Source organism: Mytilus californianus, unplaced genomic scaffold, assembly GCF_021869535.1.
Source record: "Mytilus californianus isolate M0D057914Y unplaced genomic scaffold, xbMytCali1.0.p SCAF_1, whole genome shotgun sequence".
Lineage (NCBI taxonomy): Eukaryota > Metazoa > Mollusca > Bivalvia > Mytilida > Mytilidae > Mytilus > Mytilus californianus.
The window spans coordinates 140,441,281-140,460,140 of NW_026262581.1; the positions used below are offsets into that span (position 1 = coordinate 140,441,281).

Below are 18,860 nucleotides of genomic sequence, written 5' to 3' on the forward strand. Positions count from 1 at the left end.
ATGAAGTGAACTATTGGTGTAAAGCTTTATATTTCAGAAGGTAAAAATGTCCTTGACCTCATTTTCATAGTTCAGCGACTGCTTGAAAAAAATTCAGGGTTTTTTGTTATTTGAAGTAGTCACTTATTAGTTATAGGATAACTATATTAGATATAAAGGATTCTTGCAAGGTCTACATGTCCGTCAGACAGGGTTCACTTGACCTCAACCTCATTTCTTGGATCAGTGATCAAAGTATAGTTTTTGTGGTTAAGTCAGTATCTCAGATACTATATGTTTTATCTGACCTTGACTGTATTTTCATGGTTCATTGGTCAATATTAACTTTTTGTGGTTAGTTCTGTTTCTGGAAAGCAATAGATCAGCTGTATATGGTGAATGGAATGATTTTGCCTTGAATTTTTCCAGTCTGACAATCTGCAACAAAAACCTATCCTTATCAGCAACAGCTTAGCATTGGATTTTCTTGTTGATGTTCATTAGATCCATGGAAAACATCAACTTTGACATATTTTTTATTTAAAGAAGTTTATAAATACAATGAAGTATTACTTGTGGTTTACATTGAAATATAAGAACTCCATACTTTGTATGAGAAACAGGGACATTGAAACTCAAAATTGCTATTTTTTTTTTTAACTCTATAAATGTTGAGTTTATGGTATATTTTTCACATAATTCTTGAATAATGGCAAACTGTTTTGATAATATGACCAAGCAAATATATGTATTGGGTAGACTTAGACAATTCAATTCAAAATTTAATAGTGAAATTAACTTTAAGAAATGTGCATCACTTACAGGAAGACAAACACCAGCATATATTGTTGTGGAAGGATCAGGTAAACATTACAGTGTATCCTGGGACACACAGAGTAGAAATATAAGCAGTCAATTAGAGAAGATTGTTGTATACTGGTGCGTTGGTATTCAGACAGTTTGTCAGGTCAGTAGTCTTATGTGCCTCTTTTCATAATAATCTGTTCAGAGGATTTTCTTGGAGATAAAAGTATTTCAGGTTACAAGGTGTTTGGTTTCAATTTATATAGAAAAGAAGATGTGGTATGATTGCCAATGAGACAACTCTCCACAAGAGACCAAATGACACAGAAATTAACAACTATAAGTCACTGTACAGCCTTCAACAATGAGCAAAGCCAATACCGCATATTCAGTTATGAAGGCCCAAAAATAACAAATGAACAACAGTTCAAACGAGAAAATTTATGGCCTAATTTTTGTACAAAATAATGAATCAAAGTATGTATACCAGCTGAAAGCTGCCTCCAGGTGTGGGATTTTCTCTCTATGTTAAAGACCCATTGGTGGCCAAGGTCTGTTTTCTGCTCTATGGTCTTGTTGTCTTTTTGACACTAATTTGATTTCCCCATTTCCATTCTCAATTTTATACTGCTTGTTATCATATACCAAATACCTTATCAACATCTCGCAAAACAAAAATACAATGAATGAAGAAAGAAGAGAAAGAAAAAGAAAAATAATCTCAATTAGAACACTTTCTAAAGAATTAGATAGAAAGGGCTAATTAATACTAATAATAATTTATACTTTCAAAAATTAGCAGTTTATTTACGTGACACGATTAGACTGGTTCCCGATCAGTATGTTACACATATACCCATATATATATATATATATAGAGAGAGTATGGCTATCAGCTAATACCTGGAACGTAGTACTAGGAACGAGCATACCACAAGACATACTAAACATTTACAATATGACATAGTGTTGATATATTTTCTGACTTTACTTTCAGAGTGATTTGAATTTGATTAATGTATCTCGTGATCTGACGAATATATCAGTCACCACAGAGAGAGAAGATAGATGGATATTTGCTGTGTCCTATCTCTACACTGATGGATATAACACAGAAATGGTTTTCTCAAAGTGTCATTTTCCTGATTTCACAGGAAGTATGTTATTTATAATTTGAGCTGCATTGAATAAAAATTGACCTTTTGCAAGTGCAAATATATATGTACATTTCTCAAATTCTTCCTCAATTTATTCCTATCTGCACCCATTGTATAAAAAAATTTAATCAGCGTGTGGTTCGTTTGATCTCAGTTCTTCATTGGTTAAAATCCGATTATGACGTCGAATTTTCTTGCTTTCCTCTGAATTTCCTATTGTGACAGCATGAAAAAAGGCGAACATGCCTGATGACGTCACATAGAAAGAACACATCTTTTTGCTGATCATTCGAAAAGACGGAATAAGTTTGCCTGTGTATTGTTTGAAAATCATTAGAGAAACAGATTCCACCACCAAGTTTCGCGTTTTAAATTTGAAAATTTAACTGTCTCGAGTGGATAAATATCGTATCACACTTGATGCAGTGGTAGAATCTATATGTATATGTATATGTATTTACATTGTGTCAAAGATCAAATTTATTCGTTCAGTGTATGTTCACAGACATTAATTTGTCTTTTAATTGAGTTAATATAAAAAAGAAGATGTGGTATGATTGCCAATGAGACAACTCTCTACAAGAGACTGGAATGACACAGAAATTTACAACTATAGGTCACCGTACCGCCTTCAACAAAGAGCAAAGACCATACCGCATAGTCAGCTATAAAAGGCCCCAAAATGACATATGTAAAACAATTCATATGAGAAAACTAACCATCTAATTTATGTACAAAAAATGAACGAAAAACAAATATGTAACACATCAACAAATGACAACCACTGATTTACAGGCTTCTTACTTGGGACAGGTACAAACATACAGAATGTGGCGGGGTTAAACATGATAGCGGGATCCCTTTTAATTGTTATTTTATAGTGTGTCTTTTTTATCTATTGTTTCAGACTTTGACCTATTATGGTTTACTTTAATTTACAATTGTGACTTGGATGAGAGAGTCGTCTCATTGGCACTCATACCACATCTTCTTATATCTATGTTTAACATTTTGATCTTTTTTGGAACATTCAAATAAGAAATAAAAGATAAAATTTGGTCTTTTTTGTACAACTTAATTTTTAAACAGTTACATAATAATAATGTAATAATAATAATTTTTTTTCAGGTAAAGGCAATATATACAAATACATATAAATACAACCTTAAAATATAGCAATGGTTGTTACATAGGTACCACGAATTCCTTAACCCAAGGATGACCTTCCATAGAGATTTTTTTAACTGAAATAGATTAACAAGATGTATTGATATTATTTTGCACAAGCATGATAAGGTCGTCTTGTTTATTTTGATCAAAGTTTATTAATGAATATTTCAGAGATAATATTGTCAATGATTTATCTCAGTAAACTGTACACCCAGTTAATATCATTTATATTTGTACAGTTTTTGGCAGTACTAAAACTTTTATTTTACTTTTAAACTTATTCATTTATTCTTAAGCATTTCATTAAAAACTAAGTTTTTTGCATAGTTTCTTTAATTCTTATCTTCAGGTTGTCATTAAAAAAAAATGTATTTTCAAAATCATGAAAATCTTCCACTTAACCATAAAAAATTACCATTGTTAAGGTTTTTTTGTCAAATTATTATGATTAATCCACATAAAAACTTTTGAAAATTTAAGTTCATTTTTGCATTTACAAATATGCAATAAACATAAGTATCAGGATGCATGAATATAAATTGTTGGTATTTTTATTAACAGGTCCTTTAGGCATCTCCGACATCAGTGCTATACCTGAAAGTCAGACAGAACTAGTTGTTAAACCTGGCGATTATTGTAATATAAATAAGTATCCTAGCAGGCCATTGGTGTATACTGTGTACTACAAAGAGTCACGTGAGGATACAAAGTCATGTGATCACAGTAAGTATCCCAGCAGGTAATTGGTGTATACTGTGTACTACTGAAAGTCACATGAAGATATAAAGTCATGTGATAACAGTAAGTATCCCAGCAGGTAATTGGTGTATATACTGTATACTACAGAAAGTCAGATGATAATATAAAGTCATGTGATCACAGTAAGTATCCCAGCAGGTCATTGGTGTATACTGTGTACTACAGAAAGTCAGATGATAATACAAAGTCATGTGATAGCAGTAAGTATCCCAGCAGGTCATTGGTGTATATACTGTATACTACAGAAAGTCAGATGATAATACAAAGTCATGTGATAGCAGTAAGTATCCCAGCAGGCCATTGGTGTATATTGTGTACTACAGAAAGTCACATGATAGTATAAAGTCATGTGATTACAGTTTTTATCCACGCCGGCCATTGGTAGATACTGTGTACTACCAGGAACATATATATTGACGGGAATTGACACTACCTAATTGTAGCCGATTTTATCGTCAGGTTATAATTAATAAAGACAGTACCATACAGAAAAGGACATGTGTTAAAAATGTGCTCGCTATTATCCTAATAATTTCTGTATAAAATGACATTCAAACTAAATTTTAAAGTGATGCCAGTGTATGGCGCCAATTTCATTCCCATATTCACAAACCATTATAAAATACTTCACATCAAATAAATCACATTTATTATGGTCATTTTATATGGCAAAATATATCTTCTTTATGATAAAATTTATCTATGATTAGAATTATGTGGTTAATTTATTCACAGAGCAGTGCTGATAGTTTTTCAGTCAGACATACCAAAATCCACAAATTTAGCGAAGTCTTGAATAGTTCAAGATTTTATCAATTTTATACTGAAAAACGTATCAGATTTTGTAGTACCTGGGAGAGAAAGAATCCCAGCAGTCCATTGGTGTATACTGTATACAAAATAGGGTTAGAAATACTATAAATTAAAATTACTTTATTGTTTGATACACATACTTATTACCAGTCTGTATAGAATTGGAATTCATTTTGATTTTTCTTTAACAGCATTCTTACATAAAAGAGTTGAGGCTAATATTAAAACAGGGGGAATAACTCTGGAAAATTTAAAACCATCCACCAATTATGCAGTGTGCTTGGGTGTGACAAGTAATGGCGGTGATGAAGTAATCAGTAACCCACAGATGGCCTTGACATTTTCTACAGGTAAAGAATAATATAATGGTGACTGCATCTATTGATGTTTTGCAAAGATTTTTTGTCATTTTATGAGTGTAAGGTTGGCCAGAAACTGAAAAATTATGACAATTAAGTTTGTAAGTTAATGGCTCAGATATAAAAAAAGAACAAGTGGTATGATTTCCAATGAGACAACTCTTCACAAGAGACTAGTACTAGCTGATTAGATAAAAGAAATTAACAACTATAGGTCACAATATGGCCTTCAACAATGAGCAAAGCCCATACAGCATAGTCAGCTTTAAAGGCCCCAAAATGACAAATGTAAACCAATTCAAACAAGAAAACTTATAACATGTAAAGAAATTTAGATAAAAGAACACTTCATTTTAATTAAGTACAAACACATCTTATTGATAAGTAAATATTCCTGTCTGAGATTAGAGGACATAAGGGGCATGTAGTTTTTACTTTAGAAAGTGTCATTTTCCCAATGATTAGTATTAAAATTAACATAAGCATGAATCATTATAACATCCAATTATAAGGCAAAAATTCTGTTATAATGTATATCATGGACTGTTTTAAAGTTCATAAACACAGATGGAAGAGTTTATTAAGAAGTATGAGTGAAATTGCAATATTAAATTTCTTTGAATCATCATAACTTTGTCATTTCTCAGTCGTTTTTCGTTGTAGTAAGACCATATTACCTCAAATTCTGTGTCTAATGTTTTGTACAATGAAAACACATTTACAGTGATTTATTATGTTAACTTCACCTGTATTTCAATGACCAAGTAACCGATTAGAATCACATGACATTAGTAATTCTCCTAATCATACAGACTGTTAGTGGTAACAACCTGGTACATCAGAGAGGGCTGTATCAAGTGGGTGGTAAACATGTGGGTTTCTTTACATTGTTTTCAACTTATCAAAGTGCTGTCCTACTGCCTAAAAATCTCAAATAAATTCACAAAGGGGGATAACTCAGATAATTTAATCTTATAATTCATTGTAATGTTTATACTGTAGCAAGACAGCGCAAGTGTCAAATCCATTTTTATATCTTCTTCTTCTTATCGTTTGCCTTTTCACTTGAAAACCAGTCTCCTCAACAAATCTGGTGGTCTTCTGTAAGGCATCCATTGGTCTATATAGCTTCTCTTTAAGTGGTGTTTCTGAGTGCCATATTTTATCTCTCAATGCCTGATGGATCTTGCATGACTGTAAGAGGTGTGCCATATCCTGCTCTGCTTCTCCACAAGGACACATTGGAGATGGAACAACTTTCATGACTTTGTGTAGATGTTGGTTGAGTCTGTTGTGTCCTGTTCTCTGTCTAAAGATGGTGGTTTGTTCAGAGCTTGTTAGCTGATATCATTTTACATTTAGTATTGTCCTGTTCAACTGTGTGTGTGTGTGTGTGTGCTTCTGTTTGTCTTTTTGTGTGATTTATAGATTGATCCATTGGTATGTCCCATTGTTAACAATTTAGAATTTAACACCATTATAAACTTTATTTGGGCATTTTATTGTTTTGATTTTTTTTTATAATTCTTCAATTCTATTTTATTCAAATTTGTGCTTTAAAGATATTGAATAAATGTAATAAATTTCACTTTTTTCAGATACACCTTTACCTGTTGGAATAAAAGTTTTGATAGTTGTATTTTGTTCAATAGTATCCATACTTGGAATTCTTCTTTGTTTATGGTAGGTTTATACATATATATTGCTATTTATTTGTTTCATATTTTAGTCTTTGATTGGATACACATTAAATCCAAGATCAAAATACAAAAACTTCAAATAACAATCCTTGATATTCTATTCTCAATATTTGCTTTAAATGAGTGTCACTTTTTTTTTTAATTGCCTAGTCCAAAGGCCTATTAGCATATTTAATAATATTGCATTCATATGGTGCAAAAGCAGGCCAATCTTGAATCCTTTATCCGCGATAAATAGATATGTTTAAACTAAACTATATGGAATTTCAGGACCATTTGTTTTGATGTTTAATCTGTAATCTTCTGATTCCAGGAAAGTCAGGAAAACGTATAGTAATCATGATACCAGCATCATTACACCACAGATTAAAGTAAGTTATTTTCTTTAATTCTTAGCCGATGTATATTTTCCTTTACTAGTTGATTATTTTTGTCCTATCAACTTGTGGTTTTATTGTCGAGCCTTCGACTTTAGTCGAAAAAGCGAGACATAGCGATCCTACATTCCGTCGGCGTCGTCGTCGTCGGCGGCGTCCACAAATATTCACTCTGTGGTTAAAGTTTTTGAAATTTTAATAACTTTCTTAAACTATCCTGGGTTTCTACCAAACTTGAACAGAAGCTTGTTTATGATCATAAGATAGTATCCAGAAGTAAATTTTGTAAAAATAAAATTCCATTTTTTCCGTATTTTACTTATAAATGGACTTCGTTTTTCTGCCGGGAAATATTACATTCACTCTGTGGTTAAAGTTTTTAAAATTTTAATAACTTTCTTAAACTATCCTGGGTTTCTACCAAACTTGAACAGAAGCTTGTTTATGATCATAAGATAGTATCCAGAAGTAAATTTTGTAAAAATAAAATTCCATTTTTTCCGTATTTTACTTATAAATGGACTTAGTTTTTCTGCCGGGAAATATTACATTCACTCTGTGGTTAAAGTTTTTAAAATTTTAATAACTTTCTTAAACTATCCTGGGTTTCTACCAAACTTGAACAGAAGCTTTTTTATGATCATAAGATAGTATCCAGAAGTAAATTTTGTAAAAATAAAATTCCATTTTTTCCGTATTTTACTTATAAATGGACTTCGTTTTTCTGCCGGGAAATATTACATTCACTCTGTGGTTAAAGTTTTTAAAATTTTAATAACTTTCTTAAACTATCCTGGGTTTCTACCAAACTTGAACAGAAGCTTGTTTATGATCATGAGATAGTATCCAGAAGTAAATTTTGTAAAAATAAAATTCCATTTTTTCCGTATTTTACTTATAAATGGACTTAGTTTTTCTGCCGGGAAATATTACATTCACTCTGTGGTTAAAGTTTTTAAAATTTTAATAACTTTCTTAAACTATCCTGGGTTTCTACCAAACTTGAACAGAAGCTTGTTTATGATCATAAGATAGTATCCAGAAGTAAATTTTGTAAAAATAAAATTCCATTTTTTCCGTATTTTACTTATAAATGGACTTAGTTTTTCTGCCGGGAAATATTACATTCACTCTGTGGTTAAAGTTTTTAAAATTTTAATAACTTTCTTAAACTATCCTGGGTTTCTACCAAACTTGAACAGAAGCTTGTTTATGATCATAAGATAGTATCCAGAAGTAAATTTTGTAAAAATAAAATTCCATTTTTTCCGTATTTTACTTATAAATGGACTTAGTTTTTCTGCCGGGAATATATTACATTCACTCTGTGGTTAAAGTTTTTAAAATTTTAATAACTTTCTTAAACTATCCTGGGTTTCTACCAAACTTGGACAGAAGCTTGTTTATGATCATAAGATAGTATCCAGAAGTAAATTTTGTAAAAAAAAAAAATCCATTTTTTCCTTATTTTACTTTTAAATGGACTTAGATTTTCTGCCAGGAAACAACACATTCACTCTGTGGTTAAAGTTTTAAAAAATTTAATAACTTTCTTATACTATTTTGGATTTGTACCAAACTTGGACAGAAGCTTGTTTATGATCAAGAGCTAGTATCTAGAAGGAAATTTTGTAAAAAAATAAATCCATTTTTTCCGTATTTTACTTTTAAATGGACTTAGATTTTCTGCCAGGAAACAACACATTCACTCTGTGGTTAAAGTTTTTTAAATTTTAATAACTTTCTTATACTATTTTTGATTTGTACCAAACTTGGACAGAAGCTTGTTTATGATCAAATGCTAGTATCTAGAAGGAAATTTTGTTTTCTTCTAGTTAACATTACATTCAGTCTGCAGTTAAAGTTTTTAAACATTTATTAGATTCATAAACTATCCTGGATTTTTACCAAACTTGGACAGAAGCTTCTTACAATCAAAAGATAGTATCAAGAGGAATATTTTTATTGATTTACTTCCTCATTTTTGTTGAGCCTGCGATTAACAGAAAAAGTAGGCGAGACACTGGGTTCCGCGGAACCCTTACGAATTTTTTATACAAAGTCCTTTCTTCAGGTTTTTCTTTTGAAATTCCTGTTGTGTCATCACAAATTCAAATGCAACATCGTTTGTAACGTTCATTTTGAATGGATAATATCACCAATTTTCATGGCATCATTTCAAAATTGATGCTATGAAAACTTACAAGCAAGTGCAGACGACAATTGACAAATTTTAAATATATGATTTAGCAGTTTTCTGTCAGTTTTCATTAGTATGGAGATAACAATGTTTAGTTTAAGCTCCAACTGCATCTTCTAATTGTAGGTGGCTAAGTTTTATAATCACATCTTACAGGGGAAAATAACTTTTCTTTTTAGATTGTTAGTATATTGTATAAAATTCATTAGCAAAAGTGATTCCAACACTTCATCCTGTGTAATGCTTAGAGTAGTTTACTGTCAAAACTGGAAAACAAAATTTAAAAACTTGAAAAAAAAAATTGGAGAAATATTGTTTGCCCAGAATTTATACTTTATATTAGGTTAATCTTGTCGAAATAAATTGTTGTGTCTTTGACACATTCCATAATTCCAATTCTTATTGAGGTAATTTCCTTGTGAATTACAAACTGATATATCACATGTTAAACAAATCCTGTATTTCTCTGATGTCATACAACAAAACTATTGTCAAAGGAAAGTGTTGTTCACGAGGTAACATCACAAAGAAATGAGAATGTATAGAAAAAATATAATTTCACCTTTATTTATATTTTAAAGTCTCTGTATCACTGCTCTATACAATTTCATCAAGCGTCTTTGTGATCATCATTTATATGCAGGATAAACTAGAAATAATATTTGTTTTTGTCAGTACTTAATCACTTTTTCCCTAATTACGGCAGCGCTGAATTTCAATTATAAGAATTTAATTTGCCAAAATATTTGTGCGATATAACATCATATTTTTTCAACCACTTGCTCAACGAAGGAACTGAAGTTACAAAGCCCATTAACTCATAAACTATGTTCACTAAATCCAAAGTTTTTGATGGAAATGCAATGATCTCGAAAGTTGCCTATTAGATAAAAGAAATTTGAATTTGGAATAATGTTAAAAATGTTGACTGAAAAACACGGTTCATTGACTGTAGGAATTAAGATCTACGTTGGTTTTAAATAATAGTAACTGTCATAGTCAGGATGAAAAGAGTGTTTTGTAAACAAAGTTTAATGTGTCCTGCTATATTGCAGGTCTTAGTAATAAACATGGTCATTCATTCTGAAGTGAAGTCTGACTACTTAAAATTGGTTCATTCAAAATGCTAACACAGTTTTACAATATTTACAGGAATATGTAATGATTATAGTATTCTAATATTTGATTGTAATAATGTGTAAGATGATATAATTTTCAGCCAAGTCAATACATACCTGTACCGGTAAGATTCATCAGACAGTTCTAATCTTAAGCTTTATCTAATGGTGATTCATTATTATTTGTTGGGTACCTATTTTCGTTGATTCCATTGGTTCAGATAAAACAGGAACTAAAACATTCAATAAAGAATAAATTTCCTACAAGATTGTATGCTCTCTTTACTAAAACCACCAAATCAATCAACGAAAATCGGTACCAATGGAAAATAAATGAATCCACTCTACAGTGTCAGTATTCTTTTCTTCTTGAGTTGAATATCTAATATTTGAGGAGTTTTCTGCTTGAGTTGAATATCTAATATTTGAGGAGTTTTCTGCTTGAGTTGAATATCTAATATTTGAGGAGTTTTCTGCTTGAGTTGAATATCTAATATTTGAGGAGTTTTCTGCTTGAGTTGAATATCAAATATTTGAGGAGTTTTCTGCTTGAGTTGAATATCTAATATTTGAGGAGGTTTCTGCTTGAGTTGAATATCTAATATTTGAGGAGGTTTCTGCTTGAGTTGAATATCTAATATTTGAGGAGGTTTCTGCTTGAGTTGAATATCAAATATTTGAGGGGTTTTCTGCTTGAGTTGAATATCTAATTTTTTAGGAGTTTTCTGCTTGAGTTGAATATCTAATATTTGAGGAGTTTTCTGCTTGAGTTGAATATCGAATACTTGAGGAGTTTTCTGCTTGAGTTGAATATCTAATATTTGAGGAGTTTTCTGCTTGAGTTGAATATCTAATATTTGAGGAGTTTTCAGCTTGAGTTGAATATCTAATATTTGAGGAGTTTTCTGCTAGAGTTGAATATCTAATATTTGAGGAGTTTTCTGCTTGAGTTGAATATCTAATATTTGAGGAGTTTTCTGCTTGAGTTGAATATCAAATATTTGAGGAGTTTTCTGCTAGAGTTGAATATCTAATATTTGAGGAGGTTTCTGCTTGAGTTGAATATCTAATATTTGAGGAGTTTTCTGCTTGAGTTGAATATAGAATATTTGAGGAGTTTTGTTTTTAAATCTTTTTAATTAACATGTTGACAGTAGTTTTGCATACTAATAGTATTTGTGCTGATTTTTTTCTATTTATTTATAGATTTATCAAAGCTTTTTCTTATGAAACATCTATAAATTTTACTTCTGCTCTGCTTCATATAAATAGTTTATGTAGAAATAATTTCTTATACATTGTATGTTGTGTCTACTAACCATGTAAAATTGTTTCCAAACTTCTACAGTTCTATGTAGACATATGTGCATGTCTAGTGGAAAGAAATATTTTGTTGTACTTGTAGTATATGTTATAAAAGAGGACATAAAGTATTTATTGGGAAGCATTGGTTTAGGGTTTGCACATTATCCTGTTTAACCTACTATTATGAAAGAAATTTTAATGCCTTACAACTAAGACAAGTCATCTTTCTAAGTAGATTATCATGGTCTTTATTTCCCACCTCATAGAGAGTCAATTATCATGGTGAAATGTGCTTAGTGTTTAAAACATGTAGTGTTTTGGAAAAATTCACTCATAGAAATTATTGGTAATGTCAAAATTTAGTCATGATCCATGGAAAGAATTGGTTGTTTTAAAAATTGATTGACATGGAAATTATTGGTAGTTTTATATTTAGTCATGGAAATTTTTGACAGTTTTTAAATTTGTTCATGGAAATTATACGTAATTTTAAATTAAGTCATGGGAAATATTGGTAGTTCTAAAATTTAGCTAAGACTATTATTAATAGTCTCAGAATTTAGTCATGGAAATTATTGGTAGTTTAGAAATTTAGTCATTGACTTTGATTTATGACCCATGAAATCAAATATCTTAAACAAAACTACAATGACAGATTCAGAGCACATAGATTCAACATAATATGGGATTCATTAAAATTGTGAATGGATACATATATTATGAAAAGGGATATTTGTTTTAAAAATTTAATTTTCAAGAAGAAAAATATAAGTTTGATAAAATAAGGATATAAAAAATTCAACATTGGTTTTATCCTAAAAATTAATGTTAATTTGTCAGCAATTATCATATCAATTAAAAGTTGTCATAATTAATTAATTTACCTAATGTATTAGATATCTTAATTCATTGTTTTTTTAATTCTATTTTCAGAGTTCTGATATAGAAAATCAGGTAAGAAATAACCCTATTGATGGCCCTAGGGACATAGTCCTTGTCCTTGTGCTAGTGACGAATGTGTCCATTGTTACAATATGAAAAAGAAAGTTATCCAAATAAACTGAAGAATAATTATAAACTTACATTTCTTGAATTCTTGTTATTACAAATATTCTAGAATTCTTTAAATTAAACAAATAACAGTAAAAAATCTGATTGCAGATAAGTAGCCATAAAATGTTATTTGAAGGAGGTTTTTGAGGCCTTTTGCACAATGTTAAAAATAAATACAGCTTCAACACCATGTTCATTCTAAAAAATTTGCTGTCAATGGGTTAAATTAGAAATTTGTTATTGGCACAATGGTACAGCACATTTTCACACCAAAATCTTTAAGACCCTCTTTTTTGTTTCAAAAGTGTGATATTTTTTCTTGCTTTTGATTAAATTTAACGTTTTAATGTGTTTTATAAGTATAATTTACATTTGGAAATGCGTTATCTTGCCCATATGAAGGAAAATGTATGGTAAGAGCTATTATTTTATCTAAAATTGTCATTCTATACATACATTTTAATAAGAGGCATAATAAGATAAAAAGATCTAAAATCGTTGTTACCACCTTTATATAATACATCTCCAAATATACTGTTATGGTAGTTGCTGCAGTTTTTCATTTGATAGAAAGAAGGATGAAACCCTGAAGCAAGCAAGACAAAATTCACAAATATAACAACAAATATCGAACAGGCACATATCTTGAGTTGTGACAGTGGGAGGTAACTTGGAGTTTGGAGTTCCATTGACCTCCCTGTCAGGAGATGTGTCTTCAGAGAAAAATTTCTTAATTTTGAAACGATGTACTGGATTGCTCGCATTTCACAAACTGACAAGTTTGATGTTACATGTCATTCAACTTACAGTGGCTTTTGAATTTGTTTATGGTGAAAACAATCAGAAAGTAGTGTTAAAGGTATTGTGTCCATATTTCCTTTTAATATACACATGTTCAACATTCATGTGAAAAAGTGCTGCACTTGAATTTTATGAATTTTATTATTATTATTGTTATTATGATTTTAAATTTCTAAGCATTAATAGAAAATATTTAAATTTTTTTTAATTGCAGAAGGAAAAAAATGGAGGAACATCGTCTGATAGTGGTGTATCATCCGTGTCCATTCATAATGAAATAATCCTACCGGAAGAAGAGTTGTCAAATCAGACAGGTATTTCTTCTCCCAATTTACCAATATCTGATTCTAACAGTTCCAACGATAATCCATTCAATGGCACATTGGAAAATAAACAAAACAATGAGGAACTAACAGAATGCAGAAGTGAGGACAAAATTTGTGAAAGGGACAGAACAGTAAGTGACGTTACAGATGGTTATACAGGTACCTTTAAATCGTCGACAACTTCAAAGTCAGGTACCAGTAATCATACCAGCATAACTAATAGTAGCCGCATCAGCAGACCAAAGCAGAAAAGATCATCTGTATTGGACCATTTTGAATCAAAAATAAGGGAAGAAACTTCCAATAGTTTAAGTATATGTGTACCGTTAATGGAAAAAGATAATGCAGATGAAACCAAGAACAAAAAAGAATACCTTAAAGATTGGTTAAGAAAAAGTATGGAAGATTTACAAGATTCAAATAATATTCAGTTACAAACCTTTACACCAGAGAAGGTTAATGATCAAGTTGAAAATTATGTAGAAGTTGATGTTGATGGATCTTTGAAGTCAGATAGTCTCAATCAAAGTTCAAACCATAGCAACAGCAACCATAGCAACAACATCTGTAGTAACAGTAACCATAGCAACAACATCTGTAGTAACAGCACTGTCAGTGATTACACTGATACATCAGATATCATTAATCAAAATGAAAATTCTGAAGTACAATGCTCAACTCAGATGAAGGAAAATCGTCCTTTGTCAAATGTGCAATCAGACAATTTGAATGCATACTCTGAAAGTGTGAATTTGGAAGAAAAGGACTCCAATCAAATTGGTGAAAATTCTCTTTCTTCATATGTGCAATCAGATATTTTAAGTACTTTTTCAGAAAATAGTAATGAAGGTTCAAATACAAGTACTCTTGCAGTAAAGATGGACACTTCATCGATCTTGAATTCCACATCAGAAAAAAGTAATGAAGGTTCATTCACAAGTAGCCCTACCATAAACATTGACACTTCATCTTTCAATTCCCCATTAGAAAAGAGTAAGAAAGGTCCAAATACAAATACTCCTATAATAAACAATGACACTTCATCTTTGAATTACGCTTTGGAAAAGAGTAAGCAAAGTTCAAATACAAATACTCCTATAATAAACCTAGACACTTCATCTTTGAATTACGCATTGGAAAAGAGTAAGCAGAAGAACATTCAGAACAAACTAATTAATCAAGATAAGGTTGAAAAATTTGCTGTCACCGATTCCCAGTATCTCCCACACGATGTACAGATATTGACAATAAAAGAGGCAAAAAATTTCTCAGACAATGGGAGAAATGAGGAATTAAGATTCCTGCAAGATGAAAATTCTGGTGATATTTCAAGTGGTGTTTCTGATTATTTAAAGGCCGGACAATGTGACACAAACTCAGGTTCAGAGGTCGGAGAATGTGACACAAGCTCAGGTTCAGAACAGATCAGTAGTTACACATTTCTTAATTCTGTTGGAGAAAATTCGTAATATTTTGTTTTTGTCATTTGTACTTTTCTATATAAAATATATGAAAGGGAGATAAAACATGTTTGTTATGATGATTACTCCCTTATTTAAATTTTTTTTTAATCCCAAATAGATGAAGTATTTGCTAAATGGTGCTCCTAAGATGTCTTGTTTTTGTTATATTGTGTTGTTGGTTTGCTATTGCATTGACATATTCCAATTATGTATTTTCATTTTCATTTTCATCTTAATCACTTATATTTTTCTCCTCAGTACTTATTAGAGAATTTTGAGAATTTTATGTTGATGCAATAATAGCAAGTTCTGCGCAAAATGTAGAATAGTAGAACAATTAGAAACTAATACTCAACTAATTTCGAATGCTAGTGCCTTGGTATGCAACTGTCGTTGGAAATATAAATGTACAGACTTTCTTCATCTTATAAAATACATTAGTAGAAAACTCTGCTTAACTCTGTACATAAGATGGAATAAGCTATTATTAACATTACCAAAAAGGGTTACTAACGATCACTCAGTCAAAGAAGTGAACTAATAAAATCTTTAGAAACTAAATATTGTTATAAACTTTTAGTGGTTGTTGAATACACCATTTACTCTGAAACCAGAGGTGTGCCTTTGAAAGGCAGGATTTTCATCAAAACAAGACAAGACAGGATGGCAGATCTTCATTAGTTTCTATTCAATTACCTCACAACTTTAATAAACTCAGGACAATTAATGGCTTGATATAGTGTCTGAAAACCAGTCTTTTGTTGCCCTTTGCAGGTCTTTTTTCATTCTTTGTTTTTAGGTAACAGTCTGGTTTAGGTATACTCCAAATTTTTTTTTATTCATAAGATTGTAGATGGTACTCAGTTTTGCTTTGGGATATACTTAAGCTCTTTATGTACTAGTCAGACAGTTCTTAAGATTGTAGATGGTACTCAGATTTACTTAAGCTCTTTATGTACTAGTCAGACAGTTCTTAAGATTGTAGATGGTACTCAGATTTACTTAAGCTCTTTATGTACTAGTCAGACAGTTCTTAAGATTGTAGATGGTACTCAGATTTACTTAAGCTCTTTATGTACTAGTCAGACAGTTCTTAAGATTGTAGATGGTACTCAGATTTACTTAAGCTCTTTATGTACTAGTCAGACAGTTCTTAAGATTGTAGATGGTACTCAGATTTACTTAAGCTCTTTATGTACTAGTCAGACAGTTCTTAAGATTGTAGATGGTACTCAGATTTACTTAAGCTCTTTATGTACTAGTCAGACAGTTCTTAAGATTGTAGGTGGTACTCAGTTTTACTTAAGCTCTTTATGTAGTAGTCAGACAGTTCTTAAGATTGCAGATGGTACTGAGTTTTACTTAAGCTCTTTATGTACTAGTCAGACAGTTCTTAAGATTGTAGATGGTACTCAGATTTACTTAAGCTCTTTATGTACTAGTCAGACAGTTCTTAAGATTGTAGATGGTACTCAGATTTACTTAAGCTCTTTATGTACTAGTCAGACAGTTCTCAAGATTGTAGATGGTACTCAGTTTTACTTAAGCTCTTTATGTACTAGTCAGACAGTTCTTAAGATTGTAGATGGTACTGAGTTTTGCTTTGGGATTTACTTAAGCTCTTTATGTACTAGTCAGAAAGTAATTAAGAATACACCTTAGAATCTTCTCACCATTTTTAGAAGTCACTTTTTATTAAATATTTTAACATTTTGTTATCCATTCTTTTAAAAAATATTTTTGTACCAAAATAGATTTGTATAAGCTCCTTATGTATTCTTATAGGTTGTCCATAGTTTTTCTTTCAGGAAAGCTCAAAGGGATATTTGGTCAGTTGGGGTGTTTAAGAAACTTGATAATACCATAACAATATAATGGCATTTTACCCTTAAGCTATACTGCCATGGAATATCTTTATGATATAACGATAACAATATAATGGCATTGTACCCATAAGTTATACCACTGCCATATGAAATATTTTCATGATGATCAAATCATAAATTTACATTGAGTGGTATTTCTTTACCACTGTAATGGTATGGTTTAAGTTAACTGTCTTTCATATAGTGTTTTATTTGTGTATGGAAGATAATATTAAACTATTAAAATAGTATAATATACATTGTACATTATAATGTTAAATAAATATGTTCAGTCCCAAAGTAAACCTAAGACATTCTTAATTATGCTTTTGAAGTAAAATAAGTACATGCTGAATCTTAATCAAATTTAACACAAAACTTGATTTTGTTTTTTTTTCTCATACATCATATGGATTGATGTGGTGTATCTATCAGTTAGGAATCAACCCAAGAAAGAAACAAACCCCTAAGACATCTATGTGTGTTGTTCAGTGCTCTCTTATACATGTGTTGTTGTTTTTTTTGTCTTTTTTTGTTTATTGTCCATTTATTTACAAATTTTCAGGTCAACACAGCTTTGTTTCCACTACTTAATTGTTTTGACTGTTTTATATCTTTTCTATAAAGCATGGATTCCTTTTTAGTGATATGCTTGCAGCAAACATGACTTTTTCTCATTAGATTTTCATATGTTTCAATAATACTGTTCATCAGTTCTATGATATTGCTGTCAAAAGGCTTTATGAACCAAATATACAATACATCACTTGGAGCACAATATTCAAGCTTAAAGCAAATACATTCAAATATGCATATTATAGTTTACACAATCATCAATAGATCAATTTTTATACTGTATAACCACTTACCTCCACATATGACCAGAAGTCCATTACTGGGACAAGTATGCAACATTATATGTCAGGAAGGAGATCACAGTGCAGTGTTCATTTGAACTATACAAACCGTGCGAGACCCTCAAGGGAAGTCAAGCTCGTTAAACACACCAGTAGTAGTTGTTATCTGTAGGATATCTTTGATATAACTTGTTGGAAAATTTTACAATTATTTGTCTAAAATTGAATGATTTTAGTTTTTATCCTTGATTTCATATATAAAATTGTTATAGCAATACAGAGATTATTCTGAAATACAACTTAAGCTCTACCTTTTAAAACTGTTGAAACTTTTAACAGTGCGATCTTCATATCATAAGGAGAGCTTGAACACTTCTCCCAGTAATGAACTTCTGATGTAACTCCATGCATTGTCAGTTGTAAAAATTGCAAATAACTAAAGCATTATACTTTTATTCAATAAATATTTTTCTATAAAAATTTGTTAGTTGTAAATAAAGGTGCTAGAAATTTGGTGATCTATTAGCATACAATTGCCATCCTTCAATCTTAGAATTTTTTACATTTTTATTTCACAATTATATGTGAATCATGCAGGATATATACACAGAGATGACATCCTTTATCAAAACGAATTCTCATCGTTAAAATAAAAACCCTCATCAAAGATACTATGCTTAAAATGATTATCAGTAAGGTCTGATATGATGGCATAAAAGGGGCAATGTGAGCTGTTATCATTTCCATCTGTCAT

General features: G+C 30.6%; 1 protein-coding gene across 9 annotated transcripts in view; it reads left to right on the forward strand.

Annotated features, from left to right (window-relative positions):
- LOC127737155 (uncharacterized) overlaps nucleotides 1-18,586 on the forward strand; it is a 58,297-nt gene extending 39,711 nt beyond the window's left edge. For 6 of the 9 annotated variants that reach the window (XM_052247691.1, XM_052247746.1, XM_052247710.1 and 3 more), the window contains 10 exons: nucleotides 804-946; nucleotides 1,781-1,940; nucleotides 3,672-3,833; nucleotides 4,874-5,032; nucleotides 6,640-6,724; nucleotides 7,055-7,112; nucleotides 10,538-10,561; nucleotides 12,675-12,695; nucleotides 13,810-16,669; nucleotides 16,730-18,586. In XM_052247691.1, the coding sequence (XP_052103651.1) occupies nucleotides 804-946; nucleotides 1,781-1,940; nucleotides 3,672-3,833; nucleotides 4,874-5,032; nucleotides 6,640-6,724; nucleotides 7,055-7,112; nucleotides 10,538-10,561; nucleotides 12,675-12,695; nucleotides 13,810-15,390 (2,393 nt within the window). In that variant the 3' untranslated portion in view covers nucleotides 15,391-16,669; nucleotides 16,730-18,586. The remainder of the gene's footprint in view (nucleotides 1-803; nucleotides 947-1,780; nucleotides 1,941-3,671; nucleotides 3,834-4,873; nucleotides 5,033-6,639; nucleotides 6,725-7,054; nucleotides 7,113-10,537; nucleotides 10,562-12,674; nucleotides 12,696-13,809; nucleotides 16,670-16,729) is intronic. The other 3 variants (XM_052247730.1, XM_052247724.1, XM_052247738.1) reach the window with 3 other exon arrangements.
- Nucleotides 18,587-18,860: the final 274 nt, after the last annotated feature.